Here is a 23,580-nt window from a genome sequence, read left to right as displayed (position 1 = left end):
GGGTTTAGGAAATAAATATCCTCAACTGTAAGTCCTCACAAGGATATAAGTACAACGGTGGTGAATCTGTGTTTGTGTAAGTGTGTGTGCGAGCAGAAAAAACTCACTTTTGGTGTGGGACAGGAGGCCGTAGAGAGGCGGGAGGTGGCCTGGGCGCGGGGCGACTCCGAGGGCGTGGTGCTGAGAGAGGCTGTATCCCTGGGCAACACCTGCACACCCCGCGAGATAATGGAGTCTGGGATCTGAGATCACACACACACACACACACACACACACGCACACACACACACACACATAAACACCAAACACACCATACACCCATATGCAGGCACGCACACACATGGTGATATTGAAGATCCAGGAAGATACACATTTATCCAGTACATTATCCAAATACTACAAACGTATGTATTAGTACAGACACACACTCACAAAGTCCAGAGGACAAATCTCTTATATGTGGCTGTGTGTCAAACTTAAATGATGAAAGACAAATTACTTCAAAATTATGGCGCGATGATGACAAATGATGATGTTAAGTTTTTGGGGTGCTGAGTCTTACCAACATCCGCCTGAAATTGGACAATGAGGTGGGATGTTACCCTGACAACAGAGCCTTAAAGCAGTTCCAGGCTGCAGACCGGGTAGGATGGGATGATGGGTATGATGTTACATGTGAGTGGACAGAGCAGACACACACACAGATGCATGTAGAAGCACATAGTTATTCTAGATGATATACAGAGATACATAACGAGGATATGTTGAAGGATAGGTTGTTTTTTTTTTTTTAGCCTCAAGATGTTCGTGCACTTATTTTCACATGTATTGATTAAAATGATCAGGAATCTTATTTTTTTAATCAGGGTTCATCAAATTTACTTTTACACAGCTTCCTCCTTCTGGGGAAGACGTAACGTAGACGTGAGAAATAAAGTCAACAAAATCCGAGAGAAAGCTTGATTCCTACTTCAGGTGCTGGTACAAATATGTAACAACGGACCAACAAGGCCACTCCCAGGTCTATAGCTCCTCCAAATGCCGCTGGGCAACGGAGCCTTTGTTCTCAGATTTCCAGAATTTCGGATGACACAGCTCACGTATCCATTGCAGCCCCTCAGTAAACCCATAATCCAATGTTCACCAGGCAAATGGTTAGGAGCATTCAGGTGGAAAAATGCTTTATGGTGCGATGCAATGAAAAAAAGCCACATCAAGGTATAAATAATGGAAGCAAGGCATCGTTCTTGTAAGCTGTCTGCGCATGTTAACCACGGGGCTTTATAGATACATGGAAGTTCTACTGATATATTTAAACATTAACCTGGTACACTGTTTAGCAACTTGGCCAAGTTTCCCATTGGTATTTACACTTTGTCAGCCATTTACGAACAAAGCGTGACTTAATAAATTTGACTTAATAAGTGGATGAGCAGCACCTGAATGCACCGTTACTTTTGGTCTCTCTGGGGCCAGACGGTCTCAAAGGCCCAAGTTTGACAGGTATGGAGCAGGACACAGCAATACAAAAATGTTTGACGGCGCACTTCCTGTTTTTTGAAAGACAGATTAATCCTAGATTTTGAGGGTGTAAATGGTTGCTCAGTTGGACAGTAGTTAACTACAGCAGGAAGCAGCAGAATAGGCATTTTATTAAGGTATGGCTTGAAAAACAGTGACTCTATCATTTAAATGTGCTACCTGTAGCATTTTTAAACATCTCTATATCATGATCAGAGTAATTGTAAACCTTTGGTATAAAAAGAGACAGCCTTTTTAGCAGCCTGGTTATGCTCAAGTACTGGCAAATAAAACCGTTAAATTCTTCAAACTACGATGACACATCTAACAAAATTACATCTTGCAATTCAAACATTTATGCTTTGTCTAATTTCAGCGTTATCAAAGAGTATTTCAACATTTAACCTACAGTTCTTCATGCTTAAATGTACTAACAGTCAGATCAAAAGAGAAATGTAATCTTTGTATTTAGTTTTTTTGTATAACAGGCCGATTTGTGAACGTGTGAACAATCTGATATTCATTCTGTATTCCCCTTTTGAGCAGGTCCCAAAACACAAATCGAGATAATGTCACTGGTCGACCCACACAGCTGAAACCAAAAGCCTCCATCAGATTGTCCCGTTCTATATCAGTAGGACGAACTGTACAATCGCTGCAGATGTAACTATCTCATTAAGAAAACATTTTCCATAAACACCAGTGTTGTTTGTCACACAAATATGTTAGTGTTGTTTGTTACCACCTTGTCTTCATTGAAGAAATGAACTGTAATGGAATTTTTCCCACTGTGACACCCTCAGCACCCTTTTCTTGCTTGGTGTTGTAAAGTAGTCCTACTTTCTCATCACATCCTGCTCATTTCCACATAAATTCCAGGGCAGAGGTGTACACTTTACAGTCTGTATAGTATTCACAGTTCATAGCAATTATACTCTTGCGTTGTTAAGTATTTTAGAAATTACTCATGGATGTAAATATACTGCATGTAGCACCTTCAACACATGCTTGTACTGCACGAATGTCGTGTGAACATGTAGAGATGACAGCTCGAAACGGATGGTCAGATCTAGGAAATCTGCAATTTTGTGTGACAACAAACCCTCCCCCTCCTCTCCTCCGTCCTGATACCTTGGCGGCGATGGATGCGGCGGTGATGTGGGAGGAGGAGCTGTCCTCGGTGGATGCCACGCCGCTGTCCTTCTTCTCCTCATCCTCCTCCTCGCACTGCACGCCCTTGTCCTCCGTCTGGCGGCGCGGCGAACTGTTGGGCGGCGGCGAGAGGGGGGGTGGTGGCGACGGCAAGTCCTCCAGCTCGTCTGCCGCCTCCTTTACCTTCACCACTGCATCCCGCAGAAGGTCGATGGCGTGCGGCAACGCCGGCAGGATGAACTGGAAGCACTCCTGGAAGGGGCGGTTGGAGCGGGGAGAGGAGTGCAGGGTGGGAGAGAACATCAGTGACAGAGATACAGTACGGGTGACGTGGACAAATGAGTTTTATTCTCCTGAACTGTCACTGAGTAATCAAGCCGATATCATACTCACCATCCTACCTTTCTGAGCGTCTGTCTTTGAGAGAAATACTGTTTTCTACTTTGCCAATTTTTCAATCAGAGTTAAGCCACTGTCACTGAAACTCGACACCTGCAGTTGTTTCTCAGTTAAAGCCTCACAGCCCCTCTCAAGCACACCACGCCTTATCCACCAAACATCTTAAAGCATGGCGTATGAGAGAGGAGTTGTGTGTGCAATCTCAAAGTTGGAGAGCATCACATTAAAAGCCTAAGAGGAAAGGGAGACATTATGCCCTTTGAGCTGCTGGAAGGCTTTTAATGTGAAACATCCGTGAAAAAAAAAAAAAAAAAGGCAAAAGGCGAACTAAAAAACTGGAAATAATTAGTGAGCAAAACATATTTAGCTCTAAGTGAAAAAAAAAGAGCAACAGATTATTGAGTACGACATGAATATGGACTGAATTAGCGCTGGTGAAATGTCGAATATCCTGAATTCATCAAGGCAACAAGTAAACATGGAGGAAGAAATGAGTTTCCATTCACAAGAAACAGCATTTAGATCAAGATAAAATGAGAAGAGTTCAGAAAATAGGGAAAAATCTTATTTCCTATTTGAGAATTCATGACATACTATTACTGCTGAGAATAAGGCAGTGTACTCATTTCTATGTAACTAATACGGTGTGTGACCCTGGTTGAGAAATTTCCTCCTCAACCTCAGCAGATCACAGCGCCTCCCTCTGGCCACACTTATACTAGCTTGTACTCCTTCCTCGCTCCCTCCATCTCTGTCTCCCTCTCCGGTGTCTCTCTGTGTGTCAGTGTGCCTGTGGGCTCCTCGGCTATGCTAAACGCTCCATTCTCCTCACTCCCAGGACAAGAGCTAATCTGTGAAATTATTTATCTTCCTGTGTATTTTAAGCATTGAGAAGATACATTATTAATCGCCCCCACGCTTTACAGTATCTGTGCTGGCTGCGAACCGGCTTTCGGAGCAACCTGTCTTCTCCATGTCCCTTTTCAATGCGCGCATATCACAGGCTGGATTAAATGTGACGATGTTAACCTTGATTTGTCTGAATTTAAAGCCCATGGATCCACACTAGGATGCGTGCCTGAGCGGAACAGCATCCCTCTGGCGCTGTGCAGGAAAAATATAAAAAGCAGATGAAAGAGGTTGAATGGGTTAACATCAGTAGTCAACCACGAGCCCGCCAGCCCTGCTGTGTAGCCGCAAGCTAACTGTTCCACCTCGTACCCCCACCTTCCACACACACACACACACACACACACACACACACACACACACACACACACACACACACACACACAATAGCCAAAACCTCTCAGCGCACAGTAGACTGTTTATGCCTCTTGCTGGTGTGTTTGAAACCCACTTCTGAGCATTTTGGAGAGACGTGGAGGGCCGGGTTGGTCAGGCTGAAAGTGGGGGGGATTGGACGAAATAAAAGAGTGAGGATGATGTCAAGAGCCCGGAGACATTCTTCCTTTCCCGTTTTTGTGCTTTCATTGCGTGCCGGGGAAATTTTTTAGGTGCATCAGGAGTGGGGTTTTTTTCCTGTTCTTATTCTCTCTTTTGTCCTGGAGGAGAGTAACTGTCAAGAACACCAAAGAACAGAATCCCTGGATATACTGCCAACAGATGAAAAACACAAGCAAGAGAGAGGGATGGGGGAAGAGGGGAAGGCGCTGCTGTTCTTAGAGGGGGGTTTGCAGGGGAAGACAAGAGAGGATGACAGACAGACAGAAAAAGAGACACGGACACAGAGGGTGAGAGAGACAGGAAAGAAGAAGAGTAGGAGTGAGACAGCAATACAGTGAGAGAGTTAGAAGAACCTGCAACGGAAAGACAGTGAGACAGACAAAAAAAGTGAAGAAGAAAGAAGGGGAAACCAGAGAAAAATAGAAACAGGGACTGTAAAAAATAACGGAGATTAGGAAAAAGACAAAAAGAAACAGCCAATACATTTTAGACATGTATCTTAGACAGGAGGACATGCTTCAATTTTAGATCACTACAGTTGCAAGAAACCAGAAATATCAAGCGCAAAGGTCCATCAGGGGACAATTTGGACGTTTTTATATTGACAACGTATTTGTGGACGTACTTGTGATAGTGTGTGTGGAGGGCTCAAACAAGGTTTAGGATATTATAACACATTGTTTCAGTTTCATATTTCAGTTCGTTTTTTGTTTTTTGTTTTTTCAAAATCATATTTTCCCCCACGGCCTAGTAGGAAACGTTCCATGGCCTGGTAAAGGTCTGCAGCTCAGTGATTGGTAACCACTAACTTTCATTAATCCTGTGACAAAAGTAATATATATTTTAAAGTGAAGGAGCGCAATAAAAGAGCATTTACAGAAAGCAGATATGGCCTATGGCAGCCTGAGATATACTGAACTGCGCTGTGCATTTACTTTTTGTCCCCAAATGGGAGATTTGTTCCCATAGTGTGTATATTGAAACATCAGAAACACACATAGTAACATCCCTTTATATATAAACTATATACAGGCACAAACATACATAAATAGATAAAAGGATTAAATAGTTGAATAGATGAGTTGTCAGCCAATAACAGATATTGTCCTAGACACTGAAACAAAGATCTGAACACAATTCCAGATGTGAATGTACACAGTGGGGGTAAAGATGATAAGTGATCACATATCACCAGGAGTCAACAGGGTGAAGCTGCAATCAGGGCTGTGGTTTTGCTGTTAGTGAAAAAATATCTGTCCCACTTGACAGAAATGTCACTGCCGTGTGTAGAAATGTCATCGCTGTGGGTACAAATGTCCTCCCCACAGGTAAATATCAGCACTGCAGGCGGTGGCATCATCACCAGCAGCTGAAATGTTCTGCGATGAAGGCTTCATCACATGAAAAAAAAAACGCAACCGTGACAGGGAGAGGTAGCAAAGTCATCAGTGACGGCCAGAGATGTCATCTTTGTGTCATTTTGTGGGGCAGAAATACCATCGCTGCTTGTAAAAACACTGGATCACCATGCCGGTTACTAGAGGCCTATGGAAGCGAGGACGTGCCACGAGTATAGCGGCCCTCTCTGGCTGACATGCTTTTGTGGACCATATGAATCAAAAACTATAAGTATTATTTCTATTACTAGTGTTGCTGCCTCTGCTGTTGTTATTCTTGTGATTTTTATTGTGAAAAAGCCTGACAAGCTCCTATTCATGGAGCCCAACATCATCGTCTTGCCCTAATGTTCCCGTGTAGACGACTCTGCCGCGTCAAAGAGTCTTTGTCCCTGTGAAGGGCTGATTTCAAAGCGACAGCCAGTCAACAGGCAAATCATTATGACTGAAACATCATGCAGACAAGTTCTTACACACTGCAACCCCTGTAACTATTTATTTCCTCATATCTTTTATAAAAGGTGGAAGTGACTGTAACACTACTATTCTGCTTTATTTAGCCTACATTATTGCCTGTTTGAAAAATTACATTTTACTAAAATATATCTTTAAAAGTTGGCCTTAACTTTTGCACTGAAACCAGATAATAAGCTGTTTGCACAGGCGACCGATGCGGCCATTTTTTACAGGAGGACAGTATCTCTGAGCTACACAGTTGAGGCGTGCAGTTTGAAGGCTATGGGTATTTACCAGGCAGGAAAGCTCTAAAGGAATACAATTCTGAGAGGCATTATGGGAAATTTAGGATACAGGGTTGTCTGAAGGTTACCCACGACAAAAAGTCAGAGTATCTCCTCCTGTGCTGTTTCGATTTTGACCATTCTTTTTAAATCTCTCTCTCTCGCGTGAGTCCTGAAAAAGTACAATTCTAAATCGCTGAACTACCCCTTTAAATATGTCTGTCACGTCAAAACAACCTCTGAATATAAAGGAGCCAGTGTTCCCTCCTTACATTTGTCCATTAAAAAAACTCATAAAGTCATGGAACACTTAAAACTGTCATTCAAAGTCATGATGTTCGTAGATCAGTGAGGAAGGTTTCATTGGGGATTTTCCAGACTGCTACTTCTGAGGCTAAAATCATATCCTCACTTCCGTCATTTCTGACAACCCCCCCCACAATGAGGACAAAATGCAAACAACAAGATCACAACGTTAGATGTTTAAGGTATAGTAAATACAAGGGTGTCACTATCCAAATGCAGTAGGCGGCTATACTCGGTATTTCATCTGCAGTCTAAATGAGGCCAAAGAGATTAAATGAGCAGCTACAAGATGCATAGCTGACAATGTGACATAAGGGGCTTCATCTGGCTGGCTCGGCTGGACTTCCCTGTTATCTTTATGACAGGAGATAATCGTAATAAAAGCCTGCATGGGCTGCTTGTGCCGTTAACTTTAACTGGGGGTTGATGAGGGAGACACTAATATGGCAGCAGATGGGGGAGAGATGGCGTAATTGATTAGAAGAAATACTAAAATCGATCAGGAGAAGCGGGCGCGTAACGAGACAGAGACAGATGTGCAGGTCAGCACAGCAGAGAGGGAGACAGATGGAGGTGGAGGAAGACACAGCAGTGGGTGCGCACGCACACACACACACACACACACACACACGCATATATACAGGTTTACACTTCCACGTAATGTAAACACAAACCCACACATGTAATGTACATCTAAACCTTTGTACATAGAGATACATCAAAAACACAGAAACACAGAAACGTACAAATGTACCACGGCTCCGCAAACAAGACACACACAGATCTATATGGACACACAACATCAATTAATCATTCAAATGAGTGCACACAGAGACACACACAAAGTCATACTCCTCCAAATCCATGTTCACATGCTGCTTACACATACACACACAGATAACGACACACTTACAGATCACAAACAATGTGTAGGAAGAGTCTAAAGTGAAGTCACGTTACTAGCACAATGCTAGGCCAATGCTGTCCATACAATCAGATCATAGCATTCGAAAAGGGCTCACTTGCTGGTATGTATCCACGTTTTTTTGTTTTGTATACAGAGGATGTTCCTTTACATGGAACCAAAAGTGCATCGTTGACTTTTTTCCCATATTTTGTATCAAAGTTTTGTGTCCACTTCCTGTAATGACTGCAAATATGTAGCACTTTCATCCAGAGCATGTTACAATATGCCCCTGATTCACCCGTTCACATCAGGCGTCAGGCATCGAACCCCCAACACTGGTCAGGTGAATCTCTTTACCCTTAAGGTTGCACTGCGGGCGTAACATCCACAGGAGAGAAAGCTGTTGTTACAGCAGTTTGCAGCGTTTCCTACCTGGGAGCCTTTCTTGCTTCCTGGTAAGTTAATGATGAGTGTTTTCCCTCGGATACCACACACAGGTCTGCAACACGCAATCACAGAGGAAGGTTTAAATGAAAGCAGCCGAAAAAAATCGCAGCAGTGCAACAAGTGCGCTTTACTTTGAGGATACAGAAATGCATGCATGAATTCCTGCCTGTTTTTGTCTCATTGAGGTCTAGATGTCAATGTCTTAATAAGGACTGAATCAAAAGTAAAGCATGTCTTTTAGTTGTGTTGTATGCCAGACTGTGTGCCTGACCTGGAGAGCATGCCTAGTGGTGTGACGTTGAGGGATCCCATCAGCATTGCCAGAGACATCCCTGGAGCCTCGCGCTCTATCACCTCCTTAGTGGCCTGGAGAAAGGAGAGAGGAAGTCCAGCATCGAGTTATAAAGTGAATGCGACGACGGAAGTAATATGCTTTGAAAACTGTATCTCTGTCGTGCATTTATGCGGGAGAGAACGTAAAGGGCAAAGAAATTTAGAGGTGGTATTGTGAAAAAAAGACGGCAACAATAGAAGTAGACAGTGGAATGTTTAAGTCCTCAACTAAAAACATTACAAGGAATGAAAAGTTAAAAATAAAAAAATATATATATTGTAGTCGTCATGTAGATAAGCAGGAATTACTGATAACATTACTGATAATAGTCTCATACTTCTACAACAACCTCCTGAATGCACGCCTTGACTCAGAAGACCAGGACTGCCCCTCAAATATCGATTTACAATCCCTCTCGCACAAATTCAAATCTCTGCTGTCTGAAGGCTGAAAAATCCTTATCTGACCTGTCTCTTCCCCATACACCCGACGCAATCCTTGAAATCAATTGTGTCTTTTAATTGCACAGATTGACCAAGAAAAACACTTTAAATGATGAATGAGTTTGTCCTACAGCCTGGGCTTTCATATTTCGTGCACAATTTATGTACTGGCATGATTTGGATTTGGAAGTGAGATTTCATTACACACAAACCAGCAGGGATACAAGTGGTTTCCAGAGATGGTGGTGTTGTCAGTTTCACTATCCTTGCAGAGATATGTGCAATATATGTTTAAAATATGTGTTTTACGTTTCAAATTTGTTTGTGTGTGATTGCGTATACGTCGTGGGACTGCAGTTGATGCGGCATGTTCCTGACAGATAGATAGCGGAGAACATAGCGCCTTCTCCTCCAGCTGTGTGTTGGGTGCCCTTGAGTTGAGTGACACTTCAAACGCACCATTAGCGAGGGAGAGGGGAGAGAAAAGACTTCAAAGGAGAGGAGCCACTGATGAGCATCGTGGGCTTGGACTCAGGAGAGGAGCGGGAGGGAGGGAAGGGGGATGAGGAGAAGGGAGAGAGTGTGGGCGGGACCGAGGAGGGGTGGGATAAAAAACAAGAGAGAAGGCGGGGGAGAGAGAGGGAGGGGTGAGGCTGGATTTATACCTCATCGTACATCATATAAAGTCATTGATTGGAAGAAGAGGGAGATGAGTTTGTTCAGGTTCACATTCAGACTGAATGCGCAAGATATATGATTTGGGAAATATGTTTAGGAAACATGGGTGAGGTTTAGTCTTAATCACACGTGTAGATTGAGAACGAGTGGGTGTATCGCAAGGGCAGGAGAAGGGCTCATAGAATATGAGAGTATCATTCTTCCAGGTCAATCTTCCCAGTGTCTTTTCACATGTAACAGTTTCCATCATTTGCTCCCTCCAAACTTTCAGAGCAGGAGTTTGAGGCTACTTCCAACATGTACAAAATCAACCCAGCACAGATTATTTAGCCATGTTATTCGTACTTTAAATTCAAATTTACTCAACTGTGGCGCCACAGTTTTTTCGATCCGTGCCTGGATTAAATGTATGCCACTGAAAATTCCAAATGTATCCATGTTGGTTTGTATGTAATGATATCCCAGCTGGCAAATAATGCAAGCACACATCGCATATAAAACTTAATGATCAACTGGTCTCTACAGGAAATCCCAAGTCGTAAAATCATTTGACATTAAATTGTTTAATTGCACAGGCTGACCAAGACAAAGGTGTATTCTCATATTGATTTCAAAGATGAAATCAATCTTGATTGCTAATGGGGGGTATGGATGGGGGAGGAGACAGATCAGATAAGGATCTTTCAGCCTTCCAACAGTTGAGACATGGTGTGTTAATGGATGCAATGTAAAATACAGCAACATGTAGCGCTTACTGTGACAGAAAAATAAGGCAATTGAAGTTAAAGCGACTTTCATATTTTCCACATGATAGGATAATAAAAATATAAATATTCAATTAGGGAAAAGACGTGGAGCGTAATCTGGTACTTCTGTCCTGCTTTCCGTTAGACAGAAAACAGTCATCTCTGTCCTGTACAGCCCTCAAACAAACAGAGACAGACGGACAGATATCGCTGTCTCCAGCATACAGGGTTGAATCAGATAGCAGGTATTATCAGTGACTACAGTGTGTACGTGCGTTCCCCCTTCCAGGAAGGTGGCTGCTGTCTACCATGATTGATGAGGACCATTGATACTGCTGAGAGCCACAGCTCATCCCCTGCCAAATTGCTTGTGTGTGCGTGTTTGTGTGTGTGTGTGTGTGTGTGTGTGTGTGTGTGTGTGTGTGTGTGTGTGTGTTCGTGTGTGTGTGTTCGTGTGTGTGAGTGAGGTTGGTTGAGTACATGTAACAGAAGTGGAGCAGTGTAAATCCAAAAAAAGGTTCTAATTTTTTAATATGTTATATGATTAACAATGGTGTGTGATAAGACCGGTAAAGGAAAGACTAAATGTGTGTTCTTTCATGCATACGCAGTGATGGGTAAAGTCTTCACACACTTAAAAACGTTCCATTTTACTTTGTCTGAAATAAAACCACTTGTATCTAATGTGGTAACCAGCAATATCAAGGAAAAAAAAAGGCACATTGAACGACCGTGTGAAGCCTCTGATGACAATTCATTTGTTTCACGTAACTGTTAAATAAAAATGTTCACGTTAATACACCCTAGATTTTTCCCTCTTACTGGAACAAGTGTACACAACCCGTATAATCTGGGGTTGAAATGTGAAATACAAAAAAAGGAAAAAGAAAGAAAAAACAAACAAACAACAACAACAAAAAACGCATCCACACTGAGACTTGCCACCAATTATCTCTGATTTGCTTGCAACACAATCCCATATTTTTTTTTCAAACAAGTGAGTTAATAAGGCTCTAACTTCTGCCTCTTCTTCCCCTTGTGACCGTGGGGAAAATTGCAGTGTGTGTTGATCAGTGCTACAACACACATGTGTAATCAGCAAAAATATACTGAGGTTCTCTGACTAAAGCAGAGAAAGCAACAGGAGGATTCTACTATACCTTTCTACAGTCTTTCCCTCTAAGACACACAGAAGTCACCTACATATTATTTTAGCTGTCATCATACTTCTACTGTAGTGGTTTAACTTCCCTTATATGACCTCTTGGCAAAATAGTGTCCATAAGTTGTCCTCGTTCATTCTTATGTAACCTGTTGCTAGATTTATTTAAATACAACTCTCAAACTTAAATACAACTCTCAAAGACAAGCTTTTTTTTTAAAATTTGTCATTATGAAGTATTTTTTTTTATTTTCACACTGTAATAGCAACAGAATAATGACACCATCTGCGTTTAGGCCGGTTCCCTACAAGCCTCACTTTCACCATGCAATTCTGCCTGCCACCGGGCATGGAATCCCCCGCGACACTGTGTCTGCCATTGCACAACCAAAACAGGAAGAGGATAGCTTTTTTCGTTTTCCCCCGTAGCTATCGTTAGCTTTCCCCAGGTAGCAGAAATGGCAGACAGTGGAACGACCGGAGTAACTGTGGAAAGTCGACATGGCGAAAGAAAGAGAGCCCCGCTGTCAGAGGAGGCAAAGAGGGCGAAGAGGGCGAGTGATGGAAACTGAGGTAAAACAAGAGTGACCCTCAGACGGGCATTCGCTCGACGGAAAGAGCTCCAGGGCTCGAGAGGGTTCAAAACTGACATTAAGTTTTAATTATTTCTTCTACATCTGTATGAAACAAAACCTGCCTACTTATAATACACCTGGGTGTTTTACTTTGCCTGTATCATGGCTTGTCCTGTTTTTTTTGGTATTTGCTGGGCTCTCAGGAGAATGGAAAGTGATCGGGTCTTTGTGACGGTGGCGCCAGCAGTAATACCACTTGGAAACGCTGGGGGGGAAAAGGTGTTTCCACTTTAATTTGGAAATACAAAAAACACAAGAATGCGACTTAGAAGCATTTTCATGAGCTGGTTTAAAGAAAATAGAAAGAACTGAACATGAATAAAACACATTCTGTAAGAAAGAAAAATCTGGTTGTGCTTTTTATGTTGATGAGTATTTAGTCAGTTACTTCCACCCAAAACCTAAACATAGAAATGCACTGCACACTTTTCTGCAATAGGTCCTTCATGTGTTGGAACAATACAGTGTATATTATGGAGAACACATTTCAAAATGCCCACAGTCACATATTTATTGTTCGCTGTCACACTGTCACTGAGCTACTTCATTTCCTTTTATCAGAAAAAAACAAGACAAAAAAGGTGAAACACAAAATCTGCCTTTGACATGGTCACTTTATGGATAGATTCGTGATTGAAACGTTCTGATGAGAAACATGTAAACCCACCTCTGGTGTGACGTCTCTCGGGGCGAAGCCTGTGCCTCCGGTGGTTAGGATGAGGTTAAGTTCCTTTTCATCACACCAATCCACCAGAGTCTCCTGTTGGTTCACACACACACACACACACACACACGCACACACAAATGAATACGTGGTTAATTCTAATTCTGAAGATCATCGCTACAGATAAAATGAAAGAAAGACAGACACATAATGTACATAGATACAGAGAGATAAATAGGCAGATTGATACATTACATACCTTGATTTCATCGATCTCATCTGGCACTATCTTATAGGCCGCGATCATACCCCCCAACCTGAGAAGGGACGGGAGTTGTTAGATCACACATACAGTCATCCGCGTGTTAGATTCTAGTCAACATACTTTATGGATCCCCTGCAAGAATTGTGGCCCATCTCTATCTCTCTGAGGGGATAAAGCCAAAAATACCCCTTTAAAGAAGAGATTGATCCCGGACATGCACGCCAAAGCTCGTAAATATGGTCTTTTTTGGAATGCAATCTCCTCTGCCCTCCAGCCGCTCTGGTCTCGAAACCAAGACTTTTAAAGAAACCCCACACCTTTATTACATATTTAAGAAAATGCAGGCCTGTGAGGACAATGATGGAGAGAATAGAGGACAGAGGACAGGGACTAATGATGCACTATAAGTGTGAGAGAAATAGAGGAAATAAAGACGGTCAAATGAAACCAAAAAAGTGTCAGGAAGGAGTGAGAGACACTGAAACATAACAGCAGAAAAGGGGGAGAGAGAGAATGCCCTTGAACATCCCCTCCCGAAAGGATTTTCCACAGGATGGCCCACTGAAGAGGGAGCTCTGACAAGGACAGAGCTGCTGCTGCTGCTGCTGATGCTGCTGCTGCCGCCGCTGATCAGCGAACCATGGCGACCTCCTGTGGCCAGTCTGAGTACGACGCTCCAAAAACAACAACCCCAGGCTCAAGGTGAAGGCTCTACACAGACACCCCTTATGTAACCCTTTTCTTTTTTTAAGGAGTGCTATTTTTGGGAGATTACTGCATCATGTTTCCCCCTCGCGTCAACCATTTAAGTACCCTCCCTCAGACAAATACCCATGAACTCCACGAACACTAAAGCATCCGCTCTTTTTCTGCCTTTCAGACGCTTTTACACACACGGTGACGATAACTCTTCAAACACTGAGTTACAAAGAGTAAATTCTGCACCCTGGAAATATCATTCCCCAAAATCCATCACCTCTGCTCAGTTTGCAAACCGTGCGAGGGAGCAGCAGAGAGACGCGCTAAGCAAGACAACACCAAAACACTGCAGCAAGCGAGCATGGAGATGAAGCCCAAGACTCAGAGGGAAGCTGTCTGGTTCTGACAAAAGAGGCAGAGAAGTCAGAAAGAATCATTTAAGAGGAACTTTTTCATGAAACACTGCACATGTAGGGCTACTCAGAGCATCCACTAACTTGTGCAGCCATAGAGGCAACATCTAAACACACACACACACACGCACACGCACACGCACGCACACACACACACACACACACACACACGCACACGCTCCCCTTCTGACATTCCTGTGATGGCACGAGTGATTTACTTCTCTTGATGTGTTTGGGAGGGAGGGGTTTTTTGGCATCTCTGAATGTGTCTGTGTGCGTGTATGTGAGTGTGTGTTTTACATGTGTTCATGCATGTGCATTCGTCTGTTTGCGTGTGTGTCTGTGTTACACCTCGGGAGAGTAAAGGAGCTGTCAGGACAAATCACCTCTCTCCCTCTCCTGGGGTTTTTATGCCTCTCTGTTTCAGCCCAAATGAAAATATGCTCAACACAAATAACTAGGGTTCCTTCCCACCGTTTCCTAGGCAACCCCTCCTGTCTGAAGCCTCTAGTTGCTGTGTTGTTCATCGTCAGAGAGTGTGTGAGAGTTTGTGCTTGCCAGCGAATGTTTGTGTTTGTGTTTTTTTTTTTTTTGGTAACCTTCGGGGATGCCATTTCGGTGCGAATGGAGCAATATGTTGTTGACTGGACATTTTTGAGTGTGTGTAGGCAAGTGTAGTCGTATGTTCGTGACATATCTTTAAGGTATCGTGTGACGTGCACATACACGCACATGTTTACAGACATACATTAGATGTGAATGCATGCTTATACAGTGTATAACACCTACAGTATTTATATATGTGACCGTGTACATACATGTGCATGGAAGTGTAAAGTAAGCTTTGTGTACACCACATGCAGAGTGCACAGATACTGACACATAACTCTCATGTCTTGTCAGTCACTACAGGTGGTTTTACATATGCAGCTCAACAAATGTAAAGCATGTGTTTGGAGTTTTGGGTGTTTTGCAATACACGCTACATGTGGGCTATGTATGCATTTCTATTTTATGTTTACATATGAATGTATATGTATTTATCTTTATGGACATATATATGTTCCTGTATTTACAGTATGTATGTACCATATGTGTCATTGTACGTATACTGTATGTACTGTGTGTGTTTTCCTCCTTATGTATAAGCATGTTCACACATTCTGTATGTGTATATACATAGCAGAGAGGTGTTTCTGTTATTTAGCCTACCCCAATTGATATAAATGGGGTGGAAAAAAAAACCATAGAAACACGTGTCAGTATAACGCAGCACGGTTCAACACAGTTCATCAACACCTCTGTGAAACAGTTTCGACAAAAAAAACGGAACATTCTAACTTTCACGAAGGGAGGATTCAGGACTGATGTATTAGTCTGCATTAGTTTTAGCTAGTTCCACCTAATAAACTGGCAACAAACATGGATGACATCAATCCACCTCTATCTCGTTCCCCATTTAACTATCAGCTGGGTAATAGAATGGTGAAAATGGTACCAAAAAAAAGAAAAAAAAGAGAGAAGGAACAGATGAAACAACAACTCTTTAACTGACACATTCCCTAGTACGACATGAAAAAGGTTAAGTTAGCTGCTCCGAGCAGCTGCTAATGCAGGTTCGTTGCTGACTGCTAAAAATGACGTCGCCAGGACAGAGATGTCAGTCTCTACTTGATTGGCTGGGACAAAACATGACAAAGAAACCATTTCCTAAACAGAACTCTAACGTGAACATGATGTCACCCTAAATAAATGAAGTGAAATGAATTGGCAATTCAGTCTGATGTGTTATTAGGCATTTGTATCTAGTTTGTATATATAGAATATGGGCATATACGTGTATGTGTTCACATTCATATACTGTATAAGCACAAAGGATCTGCAGTATCTGCGTAAATATATCTATCTGTGTAAATATATCTGAGTGTACGTGCATATCTGTGCCCACGTGTTTATTTGTGCAAGTATGTGTGTGCCCATGCATGCATATACGGTGTGTGTGTGTACGTATAGAAGTTACACACTATAATGAGTATGTGCATAAATGTGTGTTTCAGCATGACTGGCTTCTCTGCAAATAGAGTGCTTGGATGTATTTTGGGTGGGTGTGCTCTGAATTGGGGGAAGCCTATTAGAAGGGAAAGGGCATGCAACATTTTAATCTCAAACACCCATCTATGTCTCTTCTACTGCGGGGGGGGGGCATATAAAGCTCCTCTTGAAACTGCAGGCTGAAGGTAGTCAGCCCGGAACAAAGGCTTTTTGCTCGAGGTGTGGACAACTACTGATGCTGGCGGAGGAAGGAATGGAAGGGAAAAGAGTGGGACAGGCAGAGGGAGGTGGAGGAGGGTGTGTGTGTGTGTGTGTGGGGGGGGGCATGGCAGTAGTTTTGGCCTGAAAACCTGGACTCCACAGCCAAACCTTTCTATGAATAAAAGACGAGCACAGAGAAGAGGATAAAGAGAGAAAGACAGAATGAGACAGAGTGGCAAGGAGTGAAAAGAGCAAGAAAAAAAGAAGAAAGGAGACAGAGAGGCACATGAAAGACGAGCACAGAGAAGAGGATAAAGAGAGAAAGACAGAATGAGACAGAGTGGCAAGGAGTGAAAAGAGCAAGAAAAAGGAAGGATAGACTGTCAGAGGCACTGAGAGAGCACAGAGAAGAGGGATAAAGAGAAAAAGACAGATGAGACAGAGAGTGGCAGAAAAAAAAAGAAGAAAAAAAAGGGAAGGATAGACTGTCAGAGTGCACACATATGAGTGTGTGTGTGTGTGTGTGTGTGTGTGTGTGTGTGTGCGCATGTCAGCCAGCTGCAAATCTCAGTGGTTGTGGGACACTTCCAAGATGAGTCCCATCTGCCCGTGTAATTTCATTAATAATACAAGCTCTTTGTACAGGGCACTCAATCTCACTCTCCTTCTTTCTCTTGCTGTCTTGCACACACACACTCCAACCAGGGAGGAGACAAGAGCCTTGGCCATCTCCACACTCCCAGTAGTAGCATGGAGTTGAGCACATTACAGCTGAGTTGTCGGTTCGTCCATACGTAGGAAAGCTCTCAAGGGGTCACCTCTCAACATGTTAGCTGACAGACGGAAGGATGGAGGACGGGAGGTGGAGGAGGAGGAGGAGGAGGAGGGGGAGGAGGAGTGGACTAACCCACCTCTTCAAACCCCATACCGTGATGAGAGCTCTGAGTGCTCAGCAAGTGGTTCCACTCCCATGATTCCACTCACAGCCGCTAAACAACACACACAAAGCCTCAGAAACACAGGCACACACAATCACAAACACACGCACACACACACACACGCACACCCACACTATAAAATATTCTGCAGACCACTCTACCCCACAAACGTTTATTGTTTATTTACAGAATAAATGTCATTCTGATTCAGAATTCAGCCATTGCTGACAGTCTCTCCCTCTCTCATTTCATTTTCTAGACCATCCCAGCTACACCACATATCTGACAAACTTCATACATTTAAATAACAAAGTCAACATCTGTGGCAAAACAAGCACTGCTACTATTCGTGTTTCAATTACTTGCATTGTAAACTAAAACTTTGCTCAGGTCTGCCGGTAGAACCTCAGAATCAGCGAGACTCTACTGTCACACATCTGAGTCACATAGTTACCACAAATATATTTGCTTTTATTTGCAGGGACTTCCAGAAGGTGGATATTAACATAGAAATCCAATCTTTGCTTTGAGTGACTCTACTGTCAGCCTGTATTTTTGTTTCACAGATCCTTATATGTACTGTATGTATAACATATGTGTAAATGAATCTTAAACACCACATCTTCATCTGAACTGAGTGTACTGAAGCATCACTCACTGTGTTTACATGCACAAAATATTCAGTATTTTGCCCTTAATCCAAAAAAGGCAATATATGTTTGTTTTTACGCCAAAAATATCCAGTCTTGCAGTGCAATATCCATTTGTCGTGACCACAGCATTATTACACTGTTTATGGTTATGTTTATGCACTCATAGCACTTGGTTAAGGTTAGGGAAGGATCATGGTCTGAAAAAGTTCACAGTTACTTCAGACACGTGTTTATTTACATTTAACCAAACCCACGATCTTTACCTAACCTTAACCAAAGTGCATTTGTTGCCTAACCCCGGACTCCCATCTATGGTTACCCTAACCAAAACATAATCGGGAGAACGGTTTAGTAGTATATGAACATCATTTCTAGGGTACAGGGGGGCACTGTCTTATAATTATAATGCAATAACTCTTGTTGTAGATACAGTAGGTGGTTTCTGAACTATTAACCTCATAAACTGCTCAGTTCAAAATTGTAGACCTAAACAGAATGAAACCCTTCAAACAGCAACAAAATAAGCTTACTACAGAACTGAAGACAGTCAGACACAACGCTGTATATCTGTATTAGCTGGTTTTTTGGCCAATTGGGGGCCGTGGAAATAGTCAGTAAACACAACACTGAAATATAATCACTTTTTAAGTTGATATAAGCAAACTCTCTTATTTGCACATCCAAAAGATATGCAGGAGAAGTTAGCAATGGAGTGGAGTGGTATTTGTGTCCACCTGATGAATGTAAGTCCATCACTCACTCTCCTTTTCGCTCTGCTTTGGTCTTTACCAACTCCTGGCTCTTTATCTGTTAAATGTTCCACTATGTTCACCCACTAGTTGCTAACTGTGTCTGCGTGCAGTTAGGTGCTGGGCACGTCGTGTTTCTTCAGTGAAAAAGTGGTGACAGTGAACCAAAAAAGTAAAGTTGGGGCCAACAAAGTTGAAAAATGCTGGAATGCTCCACAGAGCTGAGGGGAACTGCAGAATCGGTGATTATTCTCTTTGAATTAGTCACTTCGGATGACCCTTTCACATTGCACATAGACATTTGATCCATTATTAATATACAAATATTGATTACAGCACCTTTAAGAATACGACTGAAAGCATTTACTGATATGCATTTAGATGGTTAGGTGATTGCTTAACTTAGCATTAAACATTATCTGAATATTTTCAAGAAAGTTGATCAAAGTAAGATTTATGGTTATTATAGTGCTTATCGATCCAACCTTTAACACTACAGGGTGTGTGTGTGTGTGTGTGTATCTTTGTCCCCCTGACTGTCTCCTCACCGTGAAACTGGGCCCACTGTCAACCATCTGATTGGGTTCTAGCTTTTGTTTGACATGACCATTTGTAAAATTGACAAAGGTTGTTACAACACAAGTTGCTGGAGGGCAGAGACACGGAGCTGGTCCAACAGCCCAGGGGAGAGAGGCTTGCTCAACCCGTCCAGAACATAAACACATACACAGATACACACACCCACGACATACAAAAACATATGAGTCTAAGTAAAAAGTGCTCGCTCATGCTGGAAAGGTAAGGATGCAAACAAAAAACTACTACTTCACACAGCCAGGAACACGAATTTTTACACACACCACACCTCTGCCTCATCTGTGTGTCCTTGAGTCTGGGTATCATTTATTTGACCCCCCTCTGTTACTCTCCCCCTTTTTCTTTGGCCACATATCATTTTTGTCTCCACCTGACACACCTCTGGATGCTCCTGAATGCCAAACTGGGCAGACTGATTGATTGCATGTGCCAATGTGTGTGTGTTTGTGTGCCTGGGAGATGCTATGATTACAGTTTATATTATGTGTCCTGCAGTGGCCCCATAGTCCCTCCCTCCTTTTTCTCTCTCTCTCTCTCTCTCTGTGTCTCTGCCTATGTGTCTCTGTCACAGCAGCAGTGGCACATTGAGGGCACAGCGTTCCAGCTGGTCAACATGATGGAGTCGCTGACTTGTGGTGTGGCGTGGATTAACATGGCATGGAGGATCTCAGGCCAGAGGAGGTCAGCCAGAGCCCGTCTGCATCAGCTACCATCACTGCAACACAGCAGAGCAGATAGGGACGCTAACACTGACTGCCTGTCCTAGCGTCCAGTTTCAGTGTTTAACAGCACAGTGTTTAATCCAAGCCTGACCCTATCAGCTCACTGGTACACAGCACATTCATCCACGGTGCCTTTTTAGCAGAATGAGTGGACCACGGAGCCCCTAACTCTTCATTCACACCGAACAGCAACATCAGCAATCACTGAAAGTCCATTCATTTCCTACAGAGCTCGACAACAAGGAAGCCTAGCCATCAAAACTTACATCAGCAGACTTGCCAGCCAAAATAAGTAGGCCACAACTTAACCTTTTATCGACTGTCAGCAGCCAATCGCATTTCCTTTCCTTACGTGATTCTATTCCATGAACATTAGCTCCTTCTTGAAAGTGCAAAATTGATGATCTCTTGATTACAGCCATTGGAAACGTCAGGAGTTTCCCTTAACTTTTAAAGTTGCGTCATAACATTGGAATTCAAAGCCCCTTAGGATGCCGTGAATGCAGACCTTGCCTTGATTCGTATCCAAATAACCAATTATATTAATCCATGTCTTATATTTTTCGGGTCAGTTTTTAACCTTTAAATCTAAATGATGGTGGAGATCAGGCTCTACGGTATTGTGAGAATTATTGACAAACTTGCACGTGCAAGTCCTTGATTTTCCTCCAAGGAGCGACACATTCTCAGCTTTTCTCCGACATGATCGTTTTTTTATCGAAAATTCACAAAATAAAATCTCCAGCCATGTCAAGTTTTTTCGTTGAACACTTGATATCAATAGCATCCTTCTTTTTTCTAACCACTTTTACTATTAGATAGTAAACAGGTTTTCAATTAACCGTGCAAACAGTTCAACAGTTCAATTACATGTGTGTAAAAAAAATGCAATAATGTAATAATGTAATTCACAAGCTTCCATATCTATTCAAATGGAGGCTGGTCTGTTTCGGCTCTTATAAAATAAATGACAGTGGACTTTCCTGCTTGGTTTTCAACATTTAAACATCTACTGTGTGTCAGTTCTTTAAGGCAATGTTCAAAATGAATTATCAAGTCGTTCAAATCTTTCTAGTGGCAAAACCCTACAGGTAATAGGAGGATTTCATGCTCTCAATAGTAAATGACAACAAAGCAAACCAACATCAAACAATGATCCAATGTGACACCCATGACATGGACAAACCCCCTCACACTCGCTCTCTGTGTCACAGATAGACTTGACACATACGTTAAACATCAGCCTCAAAATAAACATACCGTACAGGACATGACAAGCATGGATCAGTCCGGGGTCCCGCAGCAGGGGACTGCTGACACTCCGGTGATATTGATTGGTGTAATACTGTGACAGGGGAGCAGGGGAGCTCCAGCAAATCAATGGCTCCAAAGAGAAAGGTTTGGATGGCTAGAGAAGCGTGTCTGAGGTTGCGTGTTGGGGTCACAGTTTGCAATGTTTCAGTCACAGGCTGAGATGGCATTTTGAAAGGCGATGTATGATACGTGCAATGATATAAAAAGATTGTAACTGATCAGTGCACAAACAATGTTTTAATGTGTCTGTTTGGAAATACAGTACACTTAACATTCAGTTGTGATGGAGATAATCGTTTTCCCTGTTCGTTTTTCATGCACTTTTGTCACTGATCACATCCCTGTTAATAAAAACAATGGTTGCTTTCAACTCCTTTAGCTTCTTTGAGCAAATAATGACTTCTTGCCGCTACCAAGAGTCATCCTTAAACAGAAGAGTGCCGCAGCTCTTTTGTTGTTGCCATGCATGCTGGGAATTTCTCTCCACAGGGCGACACCGAGCCCCGACATGTTGTGTTGAAGAGGTATTTTTAGTTTCTTAGTTACGCTCTAGCACAAAAAGAAGACGGCTTCCACGCAGAAGCACAAACAGAGATGCATACATGCAGAGAGCCTGTGCTTTTTTTTTGTGTGTGGTAGATTTAAGGTAAATCAAAGGACTTTGCTCTGGATTAAACACTTGTGTGCCTGAAGATACAGTGTTGTCGAACGTTTTCATTTCTGCCCGTAGGTTGAATTGTCTTGTAAAAGGCCAATACTCACAGGGAGGGATCGTGTACAAGATCTTTGAGGTTGACGCCACTGCGGTCCTCCGCAAGGTTTCGAAAACAGCTGTCACTCACTGGAAGGACAGAGACAGAGACACGCAAAAGAAAATAAAGTTAGCGCACAAATTCATAAGCGATCTAAAAAGAAATACATGAGGGGTTTCAATACAAATTGCTATTGTTACATCACAAGCATTTTCCAAAAGGTAAATGATTCTTTCTAATGAATGCAAGTAACAACAAGAGAAACGGTATCATGCTATTGAGAAAACTGAAATCTTTTAGCTTCCAAAAAAAAAAAATCGAAGAATGACTTTTTTCTAATTTTCTAAATTGTGTTGTGGTTAGCAACATATGATTACTCAAGCTGGAAGACTGGAGTGATGTTCCAATGATGAAAATAACGAAATACACCAAAATTATCCTCGTTTGAAGTGATGATGAAAACTAGAGGAACAACATCCAAGGAGCTCTACTCCAAAATCATCTCTGAATGGATCCGTGCTGCCTTGGGAACATTTCTGAATTCATTCTTACATTTTACTCCATATTTCACACCTGTGACTTTGACGAAAAAAACCAAAACAAAACAGTATCTACAGGGCCCGTCCATTATGTCTCAATTAGGGAGAATAGAAAGCTCTCATTTGTAACAGCTCCACTTGCCAGTTTCAATTGATACAATGCAGGTGTGCCTGAATATAAAAATGATGACTGGTGTAACTGCTACAGTGTCTTCTGCATCATGTTTTCAACATTAGAAATATAACACTGATACCACCCAACCCCCACCCTCACCCTGCACACCTTTCGATCACACTGATCACTATGTGAAGCCACGCCTTCATCATCTCCAACCTCTCCTTATAAAAACCACGGCGGCCCCTCAACTGCAGAGCAGGTGCGAGCCACATGAGTCATCGTGGTGATCGCAGACAGATAGAGTGACGGATAGAGTGAGACGGGGAGGAAGACGAAGACATGGGGAGGGGAAAATGGAAAAAAAAAACAGAGTGAGAGGAGACGGAAAGAGACAGACGAGGAGGATGAAGAGAGGGACAAGGTGTTTTGTGATCTGATGGGGCCAAATGTGAATGGACATGCTTGTGCTTTAAAACGGATGCAAAACCAAGCACCGGAGGGTGGTGCAGTTCATTTAATCCAAAAAACTTGATGCGCTAGTTGTAGACAAGATTGCAAATGTCATGATGT

At 42.5% G+C, this 23,580-nt stretch overlaps 1 protein-coding gene across 8 annotated transcripts in view; it reads right to left on the bottom strand.

Annotated features, from left to right (window-relative positions):
• gphnb (gephyrin b) overlaps positions 1-23,580 on the bottom strand; it is a 131,192-nt gene that overhangs the window by 41,065 nt on the left and 66,547 nt on the right. For all 8 annotated transcript variants that reach the window (XM_040126041.1, XM_040126036.1, XM_040126037.1 and 5 more), the window contains 7 exons: positions 22,364-22,442; positions 13,258-13,315; positions 13,002-13,094; positions 8,608-8,702; positions 8,322-8,388; positions 2,653-2,925; positions 108-242 (listed from right to left, as the gene is read on the bottom strand). In XM_040126041.1, coding sequence (XP_039981975.1) covers positions 108-242; positions 2,653-2,925; positions 8,322-8,388; positions 8,608-8,702; positions 13,002-13,094; positions 13,258-13,305 — 711 coding nt within the window. In that variant the 5' untranslated portion in view covers positions 13,306-13,315; positions 22,364-22,442. The remainder of the gene's footprint in view (positions 1-107; positions 243-2,652; positions 2,926-8,321; positions 8,389-8,607; positions 8,703-13,001; positions 13,095-13,257; positions 13,316-22,363; positions 22,443-23,580) is intronic.

The sequence above is a fragment of the Xiphias gladius genome, chromosome 4 (genome assembly GCF_016859285.1).
Source record: "Xiphias gladius isolate SHS-SW01 ecotype Sanya breed wild chromosome 4, ASM1685928v1, whole genome shotgun sequence".
In the NCBI taxonomy this organism is placed as follows: Eukaryota; Metazoa; Chordata; class Actinopteri; order Istiophoriformes; family Xiphiidae; genus Xiphias; species Xiphias gladius.
The sequence above is the reverse complement of the archived record's forward strand: the minus strand, read 5'-3'. Positions and strand labels throughout refer to the sequence as shown.